At 41.8% G+C, this 22,290-nt stretch overlaps 2 protein-coding genes across 2 annotated transcripts; both read right to left on the bottom strand.

Annotated features, from left to right (window-relative positions):
- Positions 1-2,231: 2,231 nt before the first annotated feature.
- LOC130100599 (uncharacterized protein K02A2.6) lies at positions 2,232-5,411 on the bottom strand. The gene has a single exon (XM_056266110.1). It carries the CDS (start codon positions 5,253-5,255, stop codon positions 2,232-2,234), a length of 3,024 nt encoding a protein of 1,007 aa, XP_056122085.1. The 5' UTR covers positions 5,256-5,411.
- LOC130100598 (uncharacterized) lies at positions 5,296-6,889 on the bottom strand. Its single transcript, XM_056266109.1, has 2 exons — positions 6,113-6,889; positions 5,296-5,310 (listed from the first exon to the last, which is right to left on the bottom strand). The coding sequence occupies exons 1-2, from the start codon at positions 6,887-6,889 to the stop codon at positions 5,296-5,298; spliced, it is 792 nt and encodes a 263-aa protein (XP_056122084.1).
- Positions 6,890-22,290: the final 15,401 nt, after the last annotated feature.

Below are 22,290 nucleotides of genomic sequence, written 5' to 3'. Positions count from 1 at the left end.
TAGGTCATCAGTAAATTAATGTGGCATTTAAATGGCAGTGTTTCCCAAATTAAACACATGAGCTGTTAGTTTTGAATGATGTGTGTAATGTAGAGAAATGTGCTTAGAGTTTTGCAAAAAGTTTGTTTTTCAAATGCAAACTGAGTGCAAAGCATATAATGTCTTTGTATTTTTGAAGACTTGGTCTGAAGATTCGGTACATGAGTGAATGGTTTCACCAAGCGAGCCTCAAATCCCACTTTTAGTGTCTTAGCAATTTTGAAAAAACTGTAAAACAAACTGTCACAGCCTATGGAATAAACCAAGAAAACCTTAACATTTCATGGAACTGAGAAAGCATGAATGGAAGCAACCAAAAAGACTGCAATTAAAAAACAAGAGACAATTATTTTAATGCAAGCAACAACAACAACAAAAATGCACACATCAGCTTTGGAATAAAAGAAAATAAATTTGTTTGTTAGTAATCTGTACATAATCTGTGTTTTTAAAACATGATTATGTAGATTAAGGCCTTCTCCTGTCTTAATATAAACCCTGTCTGGGAAACCGCCCCTAAAGGTTTAACAAAGTTATTCTTGCCACTATAACTTATAGCTTCCTAAAGACAAGTTTAAATAAAATATGAATAATAAAAATATAATCAATATAACACATTTAACAAATATAATGTAGTAATTTTATTATAGCACTCATCAATCAGCCTGCAGCAAACTATACAACCAACTAAACACCAAATTACAAAACATGTGAAAGTGAATAAATGTGTGTGTGTGTGTGTGTGTGTGTGTGTGTGTGTGTGTGTGTGTGTGTGTGTGTGTGTGTGTGTGTGTGTGTGTATTTAGTTATAAATATGTACGTGTACGTTTGCCTATAATACTTTTGGAAATTATAACTTAAAACAAATAATAAAGATACATAGCCTATAATAATTGTATAATGATAATTAGCACATACTTAATATACATTTGTAACATTAGGCTACTTTACTCTAGCACAGTAGTCAGTAAAGCAATGCAACAATAAACTAAAGGATTAATATGTACATCTAAAGGTAAGTCTGGTTTTTTAAAATAGTACACTTCAATATGTACAGAATGTGTGCGTTAAGAAACACGTTCAAATTGGTCGTCTTAACATGGTAAAACTGCGTCTTTACACGCACTAAAGTAACGTAATTTTTTTTTGTGTGTACGTGAATTAGGTTTCATGCATGTGAAAGTGTCTACGCATGTGTGAAAACTGCGTGATTTATAATTGAGACTATTCTGCTTCCATACCGCAATCCCCCTTAGCAACCTCAGACCAATACAATTATTAAATGTCAAGTACTGCTTTTAGTTTGAAATTCTTTGCAGTCATTGGCTGTTAACCTTTAAAGAGATAAGACACTCAAACCTAAATGGGCCATTTTACCTGATGGACCACTGGTGTGAGACCATAGACTGTAAAAAAATATGGACGTAGTATCCGTGACGTCACCTGTAGGTTTCTGAAGAGCGTTTTTGAAGCCTAAAGTGGGCGTCGCCAACTGTCGCCATCTTGGCAGCGCTTCACCTCTCGTCACTCCCGGATAAAATAAAATGGGCAAAGAGGCGGGATGTGGGTGGAGCTGAGGTGCTAATGCTGTATGCTACTGGCCTCGCGCTAAAGTGACAGCTGTTTGAATGGCGTTATTCCCCTGTCAAATGTCGAGAGCACATTATTGTAGCGCGAAAGTACATTAATATAATGCGCGAGCGCGAATCTCTCTGCTTGCGCGCGGGAACTGGGCGCACGCTCTCTCAGATACACTTCTCTTGTAAGAATTCTCTCTCTGGGCTGAGTGGGCTCGCTAATCAGTGCAATCGCGAATCTCTCCTCTTCCCCAGCTAACAATTTTAGGTTATAAGAACGTTTTCATAACGTTCCCATTAAGTTATAAAAACGTTATTTCTGAATGTTCTAGAGAATTTCAAAATGTCCAGTTTTTTAGACGTTGTATTAACGTTATTTCTTGGTTATAAGAACGTTCAATTCTCCCGTTATATAAACGTTGGTTGTATTAACGTTATTTCCTGGTTATAATAACGTTAGAACGTTCAATTCTCCCTTTATATAAACATTGTATTAACGTTCTTGCTTGGTTATAAGAACGTTATTCAAATGTTCAATTCTCCCATTATATAAACGTTCTCTTAATGTTTTTCTAAACTCTTCAACAACTATTAATTGTCTATCACATACTTGACTCATGCAACATAGTCTTTTAAGTGAGCCGGAGCACGTCTCTCTCTTGCAGACCTTCTCAGGGTTGTAGGTTGGTTAGTCTCTTTTTCTACAACAGTCCCTTCTAGTGATGGTTGTTCCTCAAGGGAAGCCATCTCCTTTTCGGCCGGTGCATTAACAACATCTGCACTAGGTAATGCAGAAGTGTCACCATCCTGTTCATTCTCTGTAGGTAGTGCAGTCTCAAACATCTCATCTGTACTGCGATTTCTTATTTGGTCCACATGTCTTTTCACCGTTTGTCCATGTCCTAGAGCAGTCTTGTATGAAAGAGGTCCTGTACAACATTCCACTACTGCAGGAATCCATTTGGGTCCACCACCATAATTCCTCACATACACAGAATCTTCCACTTCAAAACTTCTGAGTTTGCAGCTTTTGTCATGGCTTTCTTTTTGTTTCTGCTGTTTTTTCAGAATTTTGGACTTCATATCAGGAATAAGTAAATCAAATGTGGATCTCAACTTCCGTGACATTAGCATTTGAGCAGGTGACAACCCAGATGTTGCATGAGGAGTGATTCTATAATTAAACAAGAATCTTGCTACTCTTGTCTCCACCGTGTCACCTTTCATTTTTTTTATCCCCTCCTTGAAAGTTTGAACAGCACGTTCCGCTAGGCCGTTTGAAGAAGGATGGTTAGGAGCTGACGTTACATGCTGAATGCCATTGTTTTTCATGAACATTTCAAACTCGTTACTGGTAAAACATGTTCCGTTGTCTGACACTAACATTTTGGGTAATCCATGTGTACTGAAACACATTCTCAGTTTCTCAATTGTAATTCGGGACGTGGCATGTGTGACAGGATAAACTTCCATCCACTTAGAATGAGAATCTACCAGAATGGGGAACATTCTTTCTAAGAAGTTCCCTGCATAGTCTACATGAAGTCTTTCCCAGGGTGAGCCCGGCCACTCCCACGGGTGCAAAGGAGCTTGAGCAGGTGCCTTTCTGGAACTTTGACATACTTCACAATTCTGAACCACTCTCTCTACATCCTGATCCATACCAGGCCACCACATGTATGATCGGGCCAATCCCTTCATTCTTGACATGCCGGAATGAGTCTGATGTAACTGCTTCAATACAGCAGCTCGACCTTGTGATGGAATGATGATTCTCGCTCCCCAAGTCACACATCCATCCTTGACACTCAGAGCATCTCTCCTGTGATGGTACGGCAACACGTGAGGCTCTACTTTCTCAGGCCAACCCTTTAATATGTACTCATGTACCACTGAGAGTGTTATGTCATGTGACGTCCACTTCCGCACTTGTGTTGCACTTACAGGCGAGTCATCCATTAAGTCCATCATCAACACTTGATCATTAGTATCGTCAGGTTCTCCCTCACCTGGCACTGGGAGTCTACTCAGAGCATCAGCATTTTGATGATACTTTCCTGGCTTGTACAAAATGTTATATTGATATGCTTGTAACATTACAGCCCACCTTTGCACTCTGGGTGATCCCATTTGAGGAACTGCCTTCGTTTCATTGAACAAATGGATCAAGGGCTTATGATCAGTGCAAATAGTGAATGCCCGACCATACAAGTACTTATGGAATCTTTGGATGCCAAAAATCACAGCTAAGCCCTCTTTGTCCAACTGTGAATAACGCTTCTCTGCAGACGTAAGTGTTCTTGACATGAACCCAAGGGGTTTCTCCACACTCTCTCCTTTTCTACGCTGCGAGAGCACTGCACCAACCCCATATGGAGAGGCGTCACAAGCCAGAACCAGTTCGGAATCGGAGGAGTAATGAACTAGCACCTCTGCTGATTTTAGTAGGGATTTAGATTCTTTACAAGCTTCTTGTTGTGGCTTTTTCCACATCCACTGAACATCTTTTCTCAGCAGCAGATGTAGGGGAGCTAGCAGCGTTGCCAGGTTTGGAAGGAACTTATTATAATAATTCAACAAGCCCAGGTATGCTTTGAGTTCTGCAACATTACTTGGTTCTGGTGCTTCTTCAATAGCTTTCACTTTAATTGCCATAGGATGTAAACCCTGTGCATCTACTCGGTGGCCTAAATATTCCACCTCCTCTGCCAGGAACACACATTTTCCTCGTTTCAATCGCAAACCAGCTTCTTTCAGTCTGGCCAGCACTTCATCCAGTGTCTTCAAGTGACTTTCTTGATTTACACCAGTCAGCAATATATCATCCAGATAAACAACTACTCCAGGAATACCTTGCAACAATCCCTCCATTGTTCTCTGGAAGATAGCAGGAGCTGAAGCAACTCCGAAAGGCAACCGATTATATGTGAATAACCCCTTTTGTGTATTCACTGTCAAGTATTTCTTGGAGCTTTCATCCATGATAATTTGTTGGTATGCGTGACTCATGTCCAGTTTTGTAAACCGTTTTCCTCCATCCAACTGAGCAAAAAGGTCCTCCACCCTTGGTATTGGATACTGTTCCAATGTTGACACTCTGTTGACTGTGAGTTTGTAGTCACCGCATAATCTTATACTGCCATCTGGTTTCAAGATAGGAACAACAGGAGCTGCCCACTCTGAATACTTAACAGGTGAGATGATTTTGTCCCGCAGTAGTCGATTAATCTCTTCCTCCACCTTTGTTTTCAGGGCAACTGGCACAGATCTAGGTCTGAAAAACCTGGGTGTGGCATCAGTCGGCACATGAAGAATAGCAGTAGTGCCCCTTAATGTCCCCAGCTCCTCCTTGAAAACTTCCTCATGCTGGAATAGCACCTGCTGCAACGTCATCTCCGACTGCACCAGCTTTATCTCACTCCACTGCATTTGGAGTTCTTCCAGCCAGGATCGTCCTAGTAAGCATGGTCCTGTTCCTTTCACTATAACAAGTGGCATTAACTTTTCCTGCTGCTGGTATTTTACTTGTACATCAGCCACACCCACTATCCCCAATGGCTCCCCTGTATACGTTCTCAACTTGATTTTTGTAAGTCTCAGTTTGGGAGCTTCAGAGTCTTTCCAGCTGACCTTGTACATTTCCTAACTCATAAGACTGACACTACAGCCGGTATCAATCTCAAAGGTTATCAATCTGCCATCAACATGTAACTCAACAGTGAGGGGTTTTACTTTCTTCAGTGCATCAGTTTGTACACATGCCAAAGTGAATGTTTCTTCAAATTCATCACTATCATTATTTTGTTTTATCCAGACTGGACTATTGTAATGCTCTCCTGGCTGGTCTTCCAGCTTGCTCTGTCAAACCTCTACAATTGATCCAGAATGCTGCAGCCAGAGTAGTCTTCAATGAGCCGAAGAGAGCACACGTCACTCCTCTCCTCACACAATTGCACTGGTTGCCAGTTGCCGCTCGCATTAAATTCAAGGCACTGACGTTTGCCTACAGAACAACCACTGGCACTGCTCCCTCTTACCTAAACTCATTACTTCAGACTTATGTGCCATCCAGAAACCTGCGCTCTGCTAGCGAATGTCGTCTTGTGGTACCATCTCAAAGAGGCACAAAATCTCTTTCTCGGACCTTTACCATGGCTGTTCCCTGTTGGTGGAATGATCTGCCTAACTCAACCAGAGCTTCTGAGTCAGTAGCCACTTTCAAGAAACTGCTGAAGACATATCTTTTTCGGCAGCACTTGATTCAGTAGAATTAACACTTTCTCTTCTCTTCTATTCTATATAAAAAAAAAAAAACTGCACTAAAATTAAATTATAGGGTTATAGCACTTACGTATTGTTGTCCTACTGTTAGTTTAACTGCTTCTATTGTTCTCATTTGTAAGTCGCTTTGGATAAAAGCGTCTGCTAAATGAATAAATGTAAATGTAAAATGTAAATGTATTTTCAGTTACATTGAATGCTCGATGCGGACGCACCCCTTTTCCACTTATTGCGGGTTCACTCTGTTTGCTTTTGTTGCGACAGGCCCTGGCAATATGACCTATTTTTTCACACACATAACATTTATCCTTCTTAAATCTGCAATTGTTTGCTTTGTGGTTTGTTCCACAGCATCTGTAGCATTCCCTGAATTCTTTTTGTTCACCAGTTTCTCCCTTTTTCCAGCGATCAGGTTTCCTCTCTTTAAACAAGACGCTGTTACATGCCTGTACGCCGGATTTATTTTGTAAATCGAGCACATTTTTGCTTGCGGCTTCAGTGGCTACTGCAATTTTAAAAGCAGTCTCAAATGTCAGATTTGCTTCTGAGAGCAACCTTCTCTGAATCCGATCATCATCTATGCCACACACAAGTCGATCCCTCAGCATTTGGTTTAAAGTTGCTCCATAATTACAATCTTGTGCCAGACGACGCAACTCTGCTACATATTCTGTCACCGTCTCTGTCGGCTTCTTCATTCTTGAATCAAATCTAAACCGCTGTACAATCTCACTTGGCTTCGGATTGAAATGATTTTTTAGCATCGTTACCATTTGCGGATAAGTCTTTTCACTTGGTTTTGTTGGGCTAAGAAGATTTCGCATCACACTGTAAGTTTGTGGTCCCACAACACTTATGAGAATAGCTCTTTGCTTACCCTCGTCTTCGATTCCATTAGCCACGAAAAATTGCTCCAGTACTTCAGAATATTCTTCCCATGTTTGAGTTTTTGCATCAAATGCTGCGAGTAAGCCAATAGTTCCTGTAGCCATGGTTAATCCTCAATCTGTTGTCATCACAGACTTTTTTTTTTCTTTTTCCGGGTGTCACAATCCTCGTCGCCAAAATGTAGTATCGTTACAAGAAGCGGACTACTACATTAATAAAGTTAAAGTGAATACTTTACTTAGTTTGTTGCAACAGACATATACACACCATGCCTCCTGCATGTCACATCTTCTTCAACTGTCTTCCAGGATCAAACACAACACTTTTTAATACAATGACACCTAGTGGTTACTCCAAGATACTACAACAAGGATTATGACCAAAATCAACCAATGACATTCACAAGTTAAAGTTCATGTAATTTATATAGCTCATTTTTAGAACAGCCACTGGCTGGCCAAAGTGCTTTACAGAACAGCAGAAAAAAAGGGAAAGAAAAAAAACCTACATATAATATGGAATAGCAATTTCTGGTTGTTGACGTTTTGACAGCGTTTATGCCAAGAGCAAAGAGAAAGAAATCGAAGAGAAGAATAATTAGGCATGCGCGAACGCACGGGACACAGTCTAAGCACATACACGCTTACTTTAAGCGAAGAGGAGAGATTCGCGATTGCACTGGACACGTTTTAAGTGCAGGCATATTCTCTGAGCGAGCCCAGAGAAAATTCTTACAAGAGCAGCGTGTATCAGAGCGCGCGCCCAGTTCCCGCGCGCGAGTAGAGAGATTCGTGCTCGGCACATTATATTCCGCGCGCGAGCATTGAGATTCACGCTCGCGCATTATATTAATGTACTTTCGCGCTACAATAATGCGCTGTCGACATTTGACAGGGAAATAACGCCATATTTGAAGAAGTAAAGCCAATAGTTTAAGTTAATGTTTTTGCCCTTCGAAATACTACAATAGTTAAAAGACGTAACTTAAAGTGAGGCTATTTACTTTACTTTTTTATCAACTTTATTAATCCGACAAGGGACATGCAATAGTTAAGAGTAGCATGTATACAACAGTACATAACACAGATCACACACATTTCTCACAACATACAAGCAGTCAACTATGTGTATGGTGATTAGGGCTGGGTACCGAGTTCGGTACTTTTTAGGTACCGACCGAATTGCCTCGATACTACCGAGTATCGAAACATGTCTTGTTTTTCGGTACCTAAGTGGTTAATCTCGTCAACGTCAGTGAAACAATAAGCATGCAGCATGATTGGCTGTGGCGGAAAAACACTAGATTACGCGGCTGCCCAGAGACGCGGCTCGTCGCACGTGAGGCTGCAGTGTGTGTGTGTGTGTGTGTGTGTAAGCGTGCGTCCCAACCCAGATAGATAGAAAATATGTGGAAATGATCCAAAGTGTACCTATGTCATGTGCCAGACTCGATGCCAGATGCACGCGATGCAATATTTTCGACAAGATCATTGCTGCCAAGACCGGCAACACGGTAAATCTAGGCACTGAAGCGCACAAAATACACTTGAGAGTAATGGTGTTCACATCGAACGCGAATAGAGCGTCAAATACGCGTCTATCGCGTCTAGTTCGACGCTTGAATCTTCAGCTCGAGTTCAAATTTTTCAACTTGCGCGGAAGACGTTCGCGGCAAACGCGTCGCCCAATTCGCGTCATTCGCGACGCCCGGCGCGAATGATGCGTCTATTCGCGTCTTTGCATTGACTATGTATGTAATCTACTCGCACAAATAATTAAATTCGCGTTCGGTGTGAACACACCATTAGTAAACACTTGTTCATTAATAAACAATTAAAATATCTCCTTGCTATTGTTTCCACATCCATAATCATTAGGCTACTTTTGCCAGTGCTTTGCTGCACGTGCAGGTATATATCCCGCCCCCCAGTAGCCTACATTTAATTTAATTCACATTTATTTGTATAGCCTTTTTCACAATACATATCGTTTCAAAGCAGCTTTACAGAAAATGCATGTCTAAATTACAATTTAGAGTGATCTGTTATCAGAGGTGACAGTGTAATGCATTTCAATTAATTTTCATTCAGTTTCATCGTTAATTAATGCATTAAGTTAAAGCAGAAACAATGAGCTCATTGAAGTAAAGAATACATGTTGTTAAATGATTAGGAAACATAGAAAACTTTAGCATTGGTGCTTTTTTACATACTCAAAATATGAGTGTAAAAAAGTCAACAAACTGAAAAAAAAATTAGGTAATGTTATATTGTTAAACCTGGTTACATAAAATTGGTATCGAAAAAAGTATCGTTCAGGAACCGGTATCGAAGTCAAGGTATCGGTATCGGTACCGAACATTTTGTTACGATACCCAGCCCTACTTAGCAATCAACTTAACTTAAGATCACCTTATTATTCAACTAATTAATTCTTAAAGGGGTGATGAACTGAGAAATCAAATTTTCCTTGAGCTTTTGACATCTAAGAGGTCATCATATTATAAGAATATCCTGTAAGTTTCAGAACTGAAAACGTCCTTGTTAGTCCAATAAAAGCTTTTATTGACACCAGGCTCAGCAAACGACTCGTTGTTCAAAGTGGGGAACTATGACGACACAGAGGATAACCCCCCCCCCCCCGCAGAAGAAGATCAACGCCTACTTCAACACGGCCGGTTTAGCCCCGCCCACCGATTCGCATTACACGAAACTCATTATGATATGCAAAACTGTTATCCACTCACAGCAGTGGGCGTTTACTTCCAAGTCTTCAATGCGAGACGCCCATAAAAACCAAGCATTTTTGAGCTAGGCTCAAAACTAGGGTAGAAAATAGCCTATTACTTATTCATTTTGATGTTTTTGAATGTAAAAACCAAGCGAACGTCATAAGTTGACCTCACACAACAATATAACATTTTTTAAAAAGCCAGTTCATGACCCCTGTAAACTGTATGTCTTACACCATCAATGATGGCCACCGGGCCGATCGATTTGGTCTTCTTCCCTTCGTCACGGGCTTGTTTAACCATTGGCCAGAGTTTGTTCCTGCACTGTCTCTCCGTGTAAGTGAGGTCCTCTGCCATCCGTAGATTTTTCCTTTTCAACACATCGGAGTTGAGGGAGGCTCTCCATACTTTGTGTCGGAAAGTGCGCATGGTGAATTGCATGATAATGGGACGTGGTTTGTTGTCATCTTTATTTCTCCCCACTCTGTGTACAGTGTCTACCAGGAACCCAAGTCTGGACTTTTCTTCTGGAATGATCTGGGCGATTATTTCCAGCACCTCCTTTCTCACATCTTCGTTGCTGTATTCCGGGAGATTAAGCAGACGGAGATTCCATCGTCGGCTATATCTCTCAGCCTCCTCCTGCCGCTCCTGAATTGCAGTCGCTCGCTCGTTCAGCTTCTTCACGATGTCATCTGTCGCCTTACAATGCATCCCAAGGTCTTTCATATGCTCCTGCATGACAACAATCTCCGCCGTGTTCTTGTTCACCATTTCTTCAAACTTGGAGAATCGGTCATTCAGTCCGTGAATAGCGTTCAGGATATCAGCATTGGACACATTTTCCGCTCCTTTCTTCGAAATTTCAGTGCAGACCTTCTTTGGACTGGGGCTATTCAGAGGGGTTTCAGGAAGAGGTGAACATAAGTTTGGGAAAGCATCAGACTCCAGGTCCATTATCAGTCCTCCCTTGCGTCTTGCTTCTTTTTTGGCCATATTGTCAGTGCTAATCTGTCACGTTGCTAACTTCTCTTTTATAAGCTAGCCGGTTCACTGTTTCATAACGCGACGAAGGAAGAACTTCACTTTTTTCTCTTTTTTTAGGTTAAATATTCCTACTGTCCGTGCATAAAATACAAAGGCAACAAGTCACTTCTCAGAAAACAATCTTTGAGTCCATTAGGATAATTCTAAAAGTTTGGTACTTTGAAAAATTCACGAGCTCACAGGAAAGCGTCTACCCAGGTCGCCATCTTGGCCCGCCTACTGATGTCGTTCTTCTGACCACTGATCTATACATACATGACGTCACAACATACGTGGGCATTTGCCGATCCGACGCCATTTCTGTGCGCATGTTGTGGGCAGAATAAAGAAGAAGCTGAAACGAGTTAATTTCGTGATAAAAAGGGGAAATGGTCATCTCCTGCTGGGTCAATGGATGTTCAAATCGTGCCGAGGATTAATTTAAATTTGGATTTTACAGTATACCCGTATTTAGACTTTATGAATATGAGAAGACTAAGCTTTTGTCAGAACAACGACGGAGGTTATGGCTGGCGAGGATAAACAAGTTAACACTTTGCAGTTTGAATGATGTCCTGTATGAACATAATGACGAGGTATTAAAAACAACATTGTTACTGTTCCATCGCGCCCGCGCCTGCCTCTCTCTCTCTCTCTCTCTCTCTCTCTCTCTCTCTCTCTCTCTCTCTCTCTCTCTCTCTCTCTCTCTCTCTCTCTCTCTCTCTCTCTCTCTCTCTCTCTCAAATTCAAATTCAAATGAGCTTTATTGGCATGACTTATACAGTATTGCCAAAGCATTGGCCATTACATAGGCAATGAACAAATAATCAATAAATTAATAATGTAAACAAATGCATGAATATACATTACATTCATATCATAATGAATCAAAATGAAATATATCAAAATGAAAATAAACACAAAAACAAAAAAACAAACAAAAAAAACATTCAGACTTTAGTTTTGTCCACTGGCTGACTCTCGTAGTTTGTGGCAGGCTATTACATACTTTGCTGCTGTTGTGATTGAGTAAGAGTTTTCTCCCAAAATATGAATTAATTTTTCAGAATTTGGCAATGCCATAAAATTTGGTTCTAGCTGTTGAAATCTAGTGAAATAGTCCGATCTAATGCTGTGATAGTGATCGCAGTGTATGAGGAAGTGTTCTTCTGTCTCCACCTCTCCCTGAGAGCACAGAGAACACAGTCTCTGCTCACACACACACACACACACACACACACACACACACACACACACACACACACACACACACACACACACACACACACACACACACACACACACACACACACACACACACCTCTCTCTACAGACAGACTGTGGTCACTCAGCCTGTATCTGGTTAGGGTCTTTCTCACTTTATGCTCTTTCACACAGCTCAGGTATTCTGCTGGTTTATACTCTCTTTTCAGGTTTAAATAGAGTTCCATCTTCTTTTGTAATTTAGTAGCATCTTTCCAATAGTTAATGTAATTTAGTTTTTGTAATTGTATAATTTGGTTTGGCCAGAGAGTGCTGTGCTGGTCTGGCTGTAGTTTGAGCATCAGCTGTGAGAGTGCGCTCCGGGGCCGGTTCTGCTCCTGACACCGCAGGGCTTCGGCCTGGTATGAGCTCGGGTCACTGCGCTCCGGGGCCGGTTCTGCTCCTGACACCGCAGGGCTTCGGCCTGGTATGAGCTCGGGTCACTGCGCTCCGGGGCCGGTTCTGCTCCTGACACCGCAGGGCTTCGGCCTTGTATGAGCTCGGGTCACTGCGCTCCGGGGCCGGTTCTGCTCCTGACACCGCAGGGCTTCGGCCTGGTATGAGCTCGGGTCACTGCGCTCCGGGGCCGGTTCTGCTCCTGACACCGCAGGGCTTCGGCCTGGTATGAGCTCGGGTCACTGCGCTCCGGGGCCGGTTCTGCTCCTGACACCGCAGGGCTTCGGCCTGGTATGAGCTCGGGTCACTGCGCTCCGGGGCCGGTTCTGCTCCTGACACCGCAGGGCTTCGGCCTGGTATGAGCTCGGGTCACTGCGCTCCGGGGCCGGTTCTGCTCCTGACACCGCAGGGCTTCGGCCTGGTATGAGCTCGGGTCACTGCGCTCCGGGGCCGGTTCTGCTCCTGACACCGCAGGGCTTCGGCCTGGTATGAGCTCGGGTCACTGCGCTCCGGGGCCGGTTCTGCTCCTGACACCGCAGGGCTTCGGCCTGGTATGAGCTCGGGTCACTGCGCTCCGGGGCCGGTTCTGCTCCTGACACCGCAGGGCTTCGGCCTGGTATGAGCTCGGGTCACTGCGCTCCGGGGCCGGTTCTGCTCCTGACACCGCAGGGCTTCGGCCTGGTATGAGCTCGGGTCACTGCGCTCCGGGGCCGGTTCTGCTCCTGACACCGCAGGGCTTCGGTCTGGTATGAGCTCTGGTCACTGCGCTTCAGGTGCTGGTAGAACTTTATAGCTCTTTTTTGGATAGTGATCAATAAGGGGTATTGTCCTAATTCAGCTCTGCACGAGTTGTTTGGTGTCGCTCTGTTTACTTTTAGGATGCTTTTACAAATTTGGGTATGCAGAGTTTCAATTTCCTCTTTTTCCCATTTTGAGAAATCTTGGGTTTTTAGAGGTCCCCATACCTCACTGCCGTACAGAGCAATCGGTTCGATTATTGCTTTTAGGATTTTTAGCCAGGTTTGAATTGGAATTTCATGTCGAATAGTATTTTTAATCATGTAGAAGACCCTCATCGCTTTCGCCTTCAGTTCAGTCACAGCCAGATTAAAGTTCCCTGTCGAACTCAGTTTTAGCCCCAGATATGTGTATTCGTGGGTGTGTTGGAGGACTTGGTTTCCTGCTCTGAAGATGTATTTATTTTCCCTACACCTGGATCTATTTTGAAAAATCATTATTTTAGTTTTTGCGAGGTTAGTTTTGAGAGCCCACGTTTGACTGAATGTCTCTACGACGTCGAGGAGCTGCTGTAGTCCCTCTTTTGTTTTTGACAGAAGGACTAAATCATCTGCAAAGAGGAGACATTTAACTTCTGATTGCGTCAGGGTTGGGCCGGGGGCCGTGGAGTTATTTAAGGCTTTGGCTAGTTCGTTTATATAAATGTTAAATAGAGTGGGGCTCAATGGGCAACCTTGTCTGACTCCTCGTTGTTGGGAGAAAAATTCTGTTCGCTTATTCCCTATTTTTACAGCACATGTATTGTTTTTATACATGGTGCTTATCAAATCAAATGTTTTCCCTCCAATCCCATTTTCCAGTAGTTTTAGGAAGAGTCCTTCGTGCCAGATCGAATCGAAAGCCTTCTCAAAGTCAATAAAGCAAGCGAAGACTTTGGATTTATTTTGGTATACATGTTTATCAATGATCGTGTGAAGAGTGTAAATGTGGTCAGATGTTCTGTGTTTGGGCAGAAATCCAATTTGACTTTTGTCCAGAATTTTGTGGGTTTTGAGAAAGTTCTGCAATCTTATATTAATAATTGAACAGAATATTTTCCCCAGGTTGCTATTGACACATATGCCTCTGTAATTGTTTGGCTCATATTTGTCTCCTTGTTTAAATATTGGTGTGATTAGGCCTTGGTTCCAGGTGTCGGGGAAATATCCTACTCTCAAAATAATGTTGAATAATTTGGTTATTGCGGTTTTAATTTTGTCGTTGGTGTATTTGATCATTTCGTTTAATATTCCATCTATGCCACATGCCTTGTTGGGTTTCAAAGCATGTAGTCTCTCTGTAAGCTCATTTACTGTGATTGGGAAATCCAGGGGGTTCTGATTGTCTTTAATTTTTTCTTTCAGGATTTCTAATTTGGTTTTTAATTCATTTCGAGCAGGATTTGTATCAGTTGTTTTGTACAGATTTTCAAAGTGTGTCCTCCATATGTCCCCGTTTTGAATGGCCAGTTCTTCCTGTTGTGGCCTATAGAGCTTGTTCCAATTGTTCCAGAAGTTACTGGTATTTATTGACTCCTCCATTTCTTGAAATAATTGTTCTGTGTGTTCTTCCTTTTTTACTCTAAGAGTTTGTTTGTACAATCTAAGGGCTTCGTGATATTGATGGCGGAGTTCTTCATTGTCGGGATCTCTGTGTTTTTGATTTGACAGATTTCGTACTGTTGTTCGGATATTTTTGCACTCACTGTCAAACCACATTTCTTTGGTGTTTTTTGGTTTCCTTTTTGATGATTTATTTTTCAAATTGCACATGGATGCTGATTGGTGGAATATTTTGGTAATGTCACTAAGTGCCAGATTTATGCCTAATTTATTTTGTGAATATGTGTTCATTATAAATTTGTCCAATAATAATTTGATCGTTTGACTTTCTATTGCATTTTGATAGTTTTCTGTGCTGTTATTTGTCCACTTGTAGGGTGGTTGCAGCTTCAGTAAATGAGAGGGCTGTCTGCGTGATTCATTGGTATGAGTTCGTCTTAAATACACTGTAATTTTACAGTGGTCTGACAGAGGTGTTTGAGGACTGACTGTGAATGCCCTGAGATGCACTGGGTCAATGTCTGTAATGAAGTAGTCTACAGTACTGTTGCCCAAGAAAGAATTAAAGGTGTAACAACCGAAAGAGTCTCCCCGTATACGACCGTTCACTATATACAGGCCCAGTGATCGACAGCGCTCTAGTAAGCTTTTCCCACTTTTGTTTGTGAATTTGTCATAATTGTTTCTTAGGTGGTATGAGGGCAGAGAGTGGCTGGTGTTTGTGATATATTTGTCTCCCTTAACAAAGTCTGGTTCATTTCCAGTTCTGGCATTTAAATCGCCACACATTAACACATTCCCTTTAGTCTGGAAATGGCAGATCTCCTCCTGCAGGATGGAGAAGGTTTCTTCACTGTAATAGGGGGACTCAGCTGGGGGAAGGTATATAGCACACAAGAATATATGACGATCTGTGGAGACGATGTCTTTTTGGATTTTTAACCAAATATTAAATTTTCCGATTTGTATATCTGTGATTGAGTTTATGAGGTGTGCTCTATACCATATCAGCATTCCCCCTGACTCCCTGCCCTGGGTCACCCCTCTTAGTTTCGTCGATGGTAGGACTATTTCCCTAAATCCAATTGGACAGCCAGTGGACAAATCTCTAACATTCCATGTTTCCTGTAGAATTATAATGTCAGAGTTCTCAATTTCTTTTTTAAAGTCCGAATGTTGGCTCTTGATACCAAAAACAGAGGACCTCAGTCCTTGAATGTTCCAACATGTGACTTTCAGGGAATATGAGCTCATTAATGCAAGCACAACAACAACACAAATGCACACATCAGCTTTGGAATAAAAGAAAATAAATTTGTTTGTTAGTAATCTGTACATAATTTGTGTTTTTAAAACATGATTATGTAGATTAAGGCCTTCTCCTATCTTAATATAAACCCTGTCTGGGAAACCGCCCCTCACTGGTGTGAGACATGTGTTTTGTATTTTATTTTGATACATTTGATGATCAAGATCAAGTATTCGTCATTTGTAACAAAATACTTTTTGATGTATTTGTGGCCATCTCTGACTCTGAGGAGGGGTATGTACATCAATCTGGAGTGAAATTGGTCAGTGCAGGGAATGGGGAGTTTTCTTTTTATACCAATCTGATTTGATCGACAAAACAGGTTTTGTTGTTAGAGGGCTTTTATTTTGAAATTATACATTAGACAGTCACAGTACTGACATTGTGCGAGTGACAATATTATGTCGATCTGAATTGGATCCGAACGTTCATGTTATCAGACGTTATTTTTTAGTATTTGTATTATTTCATATTTATTTACTTTTTATGTCATTATTTATGTATTTTATTCCTTATTGACATTCTGACTCAACGCGCTAAATGGTAGGCTATAACCATAATTCTTTATGGTTTTCTATGGCAAAACATGTATCATGATCGCGGGAGACACGAGCAACGGGAGTTTAAGTTAGATCAGTCGGAATCAGAACTCGATGTAATGGAAAAACACAACAAGACGTCGTCGGTGAGAGAATGTCAGTTAACTGAATGATTGTTGGACTCAACTTTCAACGTGTAACGTGACAGAATAATACACTAACGTTAGCCTTTAGTTAGTTAGGGCCGTGCAGAAACTTGTGGTTGATTCTCTTACAGTTTAGTGAAGGCAAAAAATAAATGGTGTGTTGTATTCTTACGAGTGTAGACACAAAATATAGGCTAGGTATTATTACTACAAGTAGCCTTATCTACATTCCTCTCATGGACTTATTGTGGTGACACAGGTCATTCTCTCTTTTCAATTTTTTAAATCAAAACAATAATCCTATTCTTGCATTTCTGCGGCTCTGACGCGCTGCTGTGTGACGTCATGGAATGCATTCTATTCGACACGTCACTGCACTGGAGGCTTAAAGCTGCTCTCACTGAAACTCACTTGTGACTTTTTTGCCTTCAGTCTACAGCTTTTGATCAGTGTGCAATTTTATATCCGTTTGGGTCTGTTTTTTAAGTACAGTTGAATTGCACATTACAGCTGTGTACGGTTTCAGATCATACAATTTGACCAGTAGGATTTTGGATCAACGTACTATTTTAGATAATGAATTGCAAACATTTTCGCAGGCTCAGGCCCCTGGCACGTGGCTATCCTGAAGAACCTGTGTCTGGTTCAGTCATGCCTAGAGTGAGACCACAGCCACCGCCTCAACGACACCTAGTCTTCGGCTCTTCTCAGCCCAGAGGTGAGCTAGTCCAGCAATCTCAAACCGGTTTGCTACATTTGAATTCAGAACATATCACTTGAATATGAAGAAAACATATTTTCTTCATACCATATTAACATGTGATGTTTTATACAGGCCTGTATCCAGAGCCACCGGCTCAGAGGAAGACGACGACTGCTCAACCTGTGTCTGGTTTAGTCACGCCTGGACTGAGACCACAACCACCGCCTCAACGACACCCAGAAGGCATTGCGACGATGAGGGTAAGAAGGCTATCATAGGATTCAATGTGTTTTTCAACCATCATTGGTCATTATTAACATTAAGCTTGCGTTCATATGTTGAGCATTGTATTAAGGTGTTTTCTTATACTTATGTATCATCAACAGGAGCTCGCTCGCCAGAACAGACTTATCCTGAGAGAAAAGTCCCCGATCTCCAGCCGAGCGCAGTCGGTCAAGCTTCCTCCTATCCTCGGCTCTTCCCAGCCCAGAGCTGAGCTAGTCCAGCAATCTCAAACCGGTTTGCTACATTTGAATTCAGAACATATCACTTGAATATGAAGTAAACATAACTTTCTTCATACCATATTAACATGTGATGTTTTATACAGGCCTGTGTCCAGAGCCACGATACGGCATCAGGGCTGATCAACGCAGGGCTGAGCTTGCTCATCAAAGGCGCAAGGAAGTAAGTGAATTTTGTATATTCTGATCATTTCAGTTCAAACGAATATGAAATGTTGAAATATGAAATATCTACTGCTTGTAAATTGTGTGGACTAAGTTTTTCTTTTGAGTGTAGCATCTGTGCTCTTGTAACCTTTCTCTCTTTTTCTTTCTCAGGATGATTTAGCGTTATTTAGCGATGATACCTCAGACACGGCAGGAAATATTCGTTTCAGTCGCCCTGATTATTCACCGTTTGACCCAACATTTAAAGACGCCAAACCACGCTTTAGAAAAAAGGAGACTTTGGATCCGTGGTAAGATATAAAAATACATGTCTTTATGACACAAAGCGATAAAGCTACTGTGATGATCATCAGTGGCTATTATAATTTTATGGATTGAGTGACCTCTTGATAATCTCACTCTTGCTTTCTCTGTTTCACAGTGAACGTGAAAGGCTAGAAGCTGAATGGCCAATGCTGAAAGAGAAATTGAATCAGTCTTCATGCTTCTTAGTAAGTGGCAAACAGAACCAGCACTACTTCCCCCGTACTTTTGTCTTGCTCATTAAATATTTTAATATGGATCAATAGTGTGATGCTGACTTAAAAATCACATCTCTATTGCAGACAAGGCAATTTCGGAAAAAGCCGATGCCACGCAGCTGGCTTCCAAAGAAGGACCAGAGGGATGAAATTCCTTTAATCATGGTGGAACCAAAGGCAACCATAAACCAGGCTGAACCAGTGGAAAAGAAAGAGGAACCAGTGGAAAAGAAAGAGGAAGCAGCGGAAACCAAAGACCGAATCATAAGGCAGATGAATGCCGACTTACAAAGACTTATTGATGAATTACCATTTCAGATCCGTAAAAGTAAAACATTGGATTCACTTAATAAAATTGTAAAAGTACATAAAAAGTAACCATTCACAATAAAGATTTTACATTGACCTAATGTTCAGAAACCATTCAGTTTAAATAATTTTCTGCATTTCATGCTATCTCTTTTCTGAATGTGGTGTAAATCAATATTTTAAATTGGTTTAAATAAAAAAAAAGTTTTTTAACAGACTTGATTTAAATTGAGTTTTCTTCAATCTGAAATATGTATTCATTGCAAATAATATAAAAGGCTTCACAATTGGCATAATCTCAATGAGATCAAACGTTCTTTCAAATATTTATTAAGTCTTGTATGAAAATCACTGTTTTTAAGATTAGACTTTTTTGGCAAAACAAACATTGTTTTACAAATACAAATGTAATTCTTAGACAGTTCAAGTAATCAGTTAATTTCAAGTTGAATTTCATATATAGCAGCATTAAAATGTGAATATATCATATAAGAATAAGAAATAAGAACAAATACCTTAAAACAATTGGTCTGCTTCTCTCAGGAATTTTTGGCAGAAGAAATAAATGTAAATCAAATACAAAACATAGATATTGCCACATCCAGTAAACAACAAACAACTAGGTCAATATGTGAATATGTAAACTAGGTCAAGGCATTTCTGCCATCCTGTGTGTTTGTGTGTGTGTGTGTTCATCAAAGCACTGAAATAGAGGCTGCCAGTCAGTCATTGACTTTAACACTTTCTGAAAAAACTCAAAAGTGATTTTCAGTTCTTTTGGATACTTGAGGTTTAGCACATATGTCAGTCCAGGACCTCTGTGCTCTCAATGAGAACCCTGGTGTCTGTCTCACTGATTAAGACGGCCATCGGTTGCTCCAGTCGATCAGCTGGCATATCCTGGCGAGACAATACATAGTAATGATTAAAGAGTGCTGACCAGACAGTTGATGGAGTATCTCAGAAAATGAAAATATCACATAGAACCAAAAAAAAAAAAAAAAGTATTTGAAATACAGAAATGTATGCCTTAAGAAAAGTATGTTCATGTTCATCTCGTCAGTGATTGGTTGGAATACTTCTTTGGTTTTGAGTGGTTGGTAGCACTGTTGCGGTCTGTTCGTTTTGTGTACAGATCTCGGAGCCGAGGCTGCCTACAGACGCGTTTTTTTTTGACGGCCTGCTTATGGGGCGTGCAGCTAGCGGATCGTGAGGATGAATATGATAATTTATGTTTGGGCCTGTGTTACGATCCTTTTAAAGTCTAGGAGATGTTACGCAACATTTGTTTTATTAGTACTGCTGATGGATGAATACGGTGGAGAGGAAACCATGACAGACTCAACTTGAAGAGAAAGAAACTGGATTTTATGGTCACAAAGCCGAAGCCACTAGTTCCAGTTCGGATGAAAAATGAGTGTGCTATTTACAATGTTTACAAATATTACAATAATCAAATAATAGGAAAGAGAACCAAAAAGTGGCGCCAAAGAAAAGAACAGAATATAACAAAACAAGCCTTACTAAACCTAAACCTAACCAAAGGAAAAGGTGAAAAGAAAACCGAAATCTTCAGTGCATTCGGCACCTAAATAAACTAACTATTAAACAAAACATACAGAGTGGCGCTCACTCCTAACCTAGTGTATCTAACAAATAAACACTACGGGCATTATGTATACCGCGGAACCTGTCGTTCTCTTTCCCAGAGAGAGTCGAATTACAGGACCCCACAGCGTCAAACTGGGATACACATTGAAACTATGATCTCTACGACTAAAACATACTGAATATTAAGGTACATATAAACAAAGCATAAAGCACCCAACTCATTCCACTACAAAGAGCCAGTCATCACTTTCTGAATCTCCATTCACAGGTTTAGTAACCTCACAACGCTACACGAGCTCATGGCCGCTTCCGAGAGATCGAATGAATGAAAACGCCATCCTTTTGAACCCAGCTGGACAACTCTGATTGGCTCCCGGGCGCCGCCCCAACGATGAGTGACGTCCCGCTAGGCCAATCACAACAGCCTGCCAGCCAAGAGTGAGCTAGAAACAGAAACGAGAGTTACGTATGTAACTGCGGTTCTATGAGTTCTGGATGACCGCCAGAGGCAGTGCTTCACACTGGATACTATCTCTCGTTGCAATGCATAGGTCGAGTCTAATACAAACAATGTCCCTCGTGACCAGGATGACTCGGGGTGCTCCCCTATTTAACCCCGTGACTTCCTGCAGACTGTCCCTACGGAATCTTCTCGCCTGACTCCGAGTGACAGAAAGCTCTGGCGGTCATCCAGAACTCATAGAACCGCAGTTACATACGTAACTCTCGTTCTATTTCGTTCTTCCTGACCGCCAGAGGCAGTGCTTCACACTGGATGACTTATAACAACAAGGTCACGAGGAGGTCCTACTCACCCTTAAGAGGAAGTTGAGGGTCCGGAGAGGACAGCTGTTCCAATATTACCGGAAGCAGCCACATTTACCCTGTAGTATCTGGCAAATGTATTTGTTGATGACCACGTAGCTGCTGCACAGATGTCACTTAGAAGGACCCCTTTTAATGCAGCCCAAGACGTTGATATTCCTCTTGTCGAATGGCATCTCACCCCCAAAGGCACTGGATATTTATTAGATGTGTAAGCGTGGGTGATAACCTCCACTACCCAGTGCGACAATCTCTGCTTTGAGAGGGGCTGACCTCTTTTCGGGCCCCCGTAACAGAGAAAAAGTTGGTCTGATTTTCGAAAAACTTCCGTGGCCCTCAGATAGCCTCGGAGAGCTCTTACTGGGCACAGCAGTGTGCTTCCACTTCCTTCCAGCGCGTTTGACACCGGAGGATTAAACACTGCCAGCTCAATAGCCTGGTTTCTAAAAAGGGCAGAGAGCCGCTTGGGGAGAAATGCTGGGTTGGGCCATAATGTCACGACTGAGCCATCTGCGTTCCAACGCATACAGGATGCGTTAACTGATAACGCGTGGAGCTCACTCACCCGCTTAGTCGACGCAATGGCCAAGAGAAACGCTGCCTTCAATGAGATCCACTTCAGTTCGCTGTGCTCTAAAGGTTCAAACGGGGGCAATGTAAGAGACTTTAAGACTAGGCCCAGGTCCCATAAAGAAACCCTAATGGACTGAGGGGGGCGCAGTCGCTGAGCACCTCTAAGAAACTGAGTAACCAAGGCATGAGAACCCAATTGTTGACCATCTATTCGTACGTGATGTGCTGAAATTGCAGCCACATAAACTCTCAAAGTAGCAGCTGCTCTATTCTTTTCCAATAGTGACTGCAGAAAACGTAAAACCAGAGGAACAGGGCAGTGCTCTGGGACCACTGCCTGCTCCCTACACCACTCAGAGAAAAGCTTCCATCGATAGGCATAAGCACTCCTGGTGGAAGGTGCTCTAGAGTTCAATATGGTGTTCTGGACCCCCTGATCGCAGGCTCCAAAGAGTGGTTCCGGCCCCTCAGAGGCCACACACAGAGCTGCAGGCAGTCTGGGTTCGGGTGCCAAATCTGACC

This window comes from Rhinichthys klamathensis, unplaced genomic scaffold, assembly GCF_029890125.1.
Source record: "Rhinichthys klamathensis goyatoka isolate OS25496 unplaced genomic scaffold, OSU_Roscu_1.1 h1tg000244l_1, whole genome shotgun sequence".
Taxonomy (NCBI): domain Eukaryota; kingdom Metazoa; phylum Chordata; class Actinopteri; order Cypriniformes; family Leuciscidae; genus Rhinichthys; species Rhinichthys klamathensis.
The sequence above is the reverse complement of the archived record's forward strand: the minus strand, read 5'-3'. Positions and strand labels throughout refer to the sequence as shown.

Excerpts from the sequence above, each read along its gene's own strand:
- LOC130100599 (XM_056266110.1), bottom strand. The coding sequence starts at position 5,255 with ATGTACAAGGTCAGCTGGAAAGACTCTGAAGCTCCCAAACTGAGACTT.
- LOC130100598 (XM_056266109.1), bottom strand. The coding sequence starts at position 6,889 with ATGGCTACAGGAACTATTGGCTTACTCGCAGCATTTGATGCAAAAACT.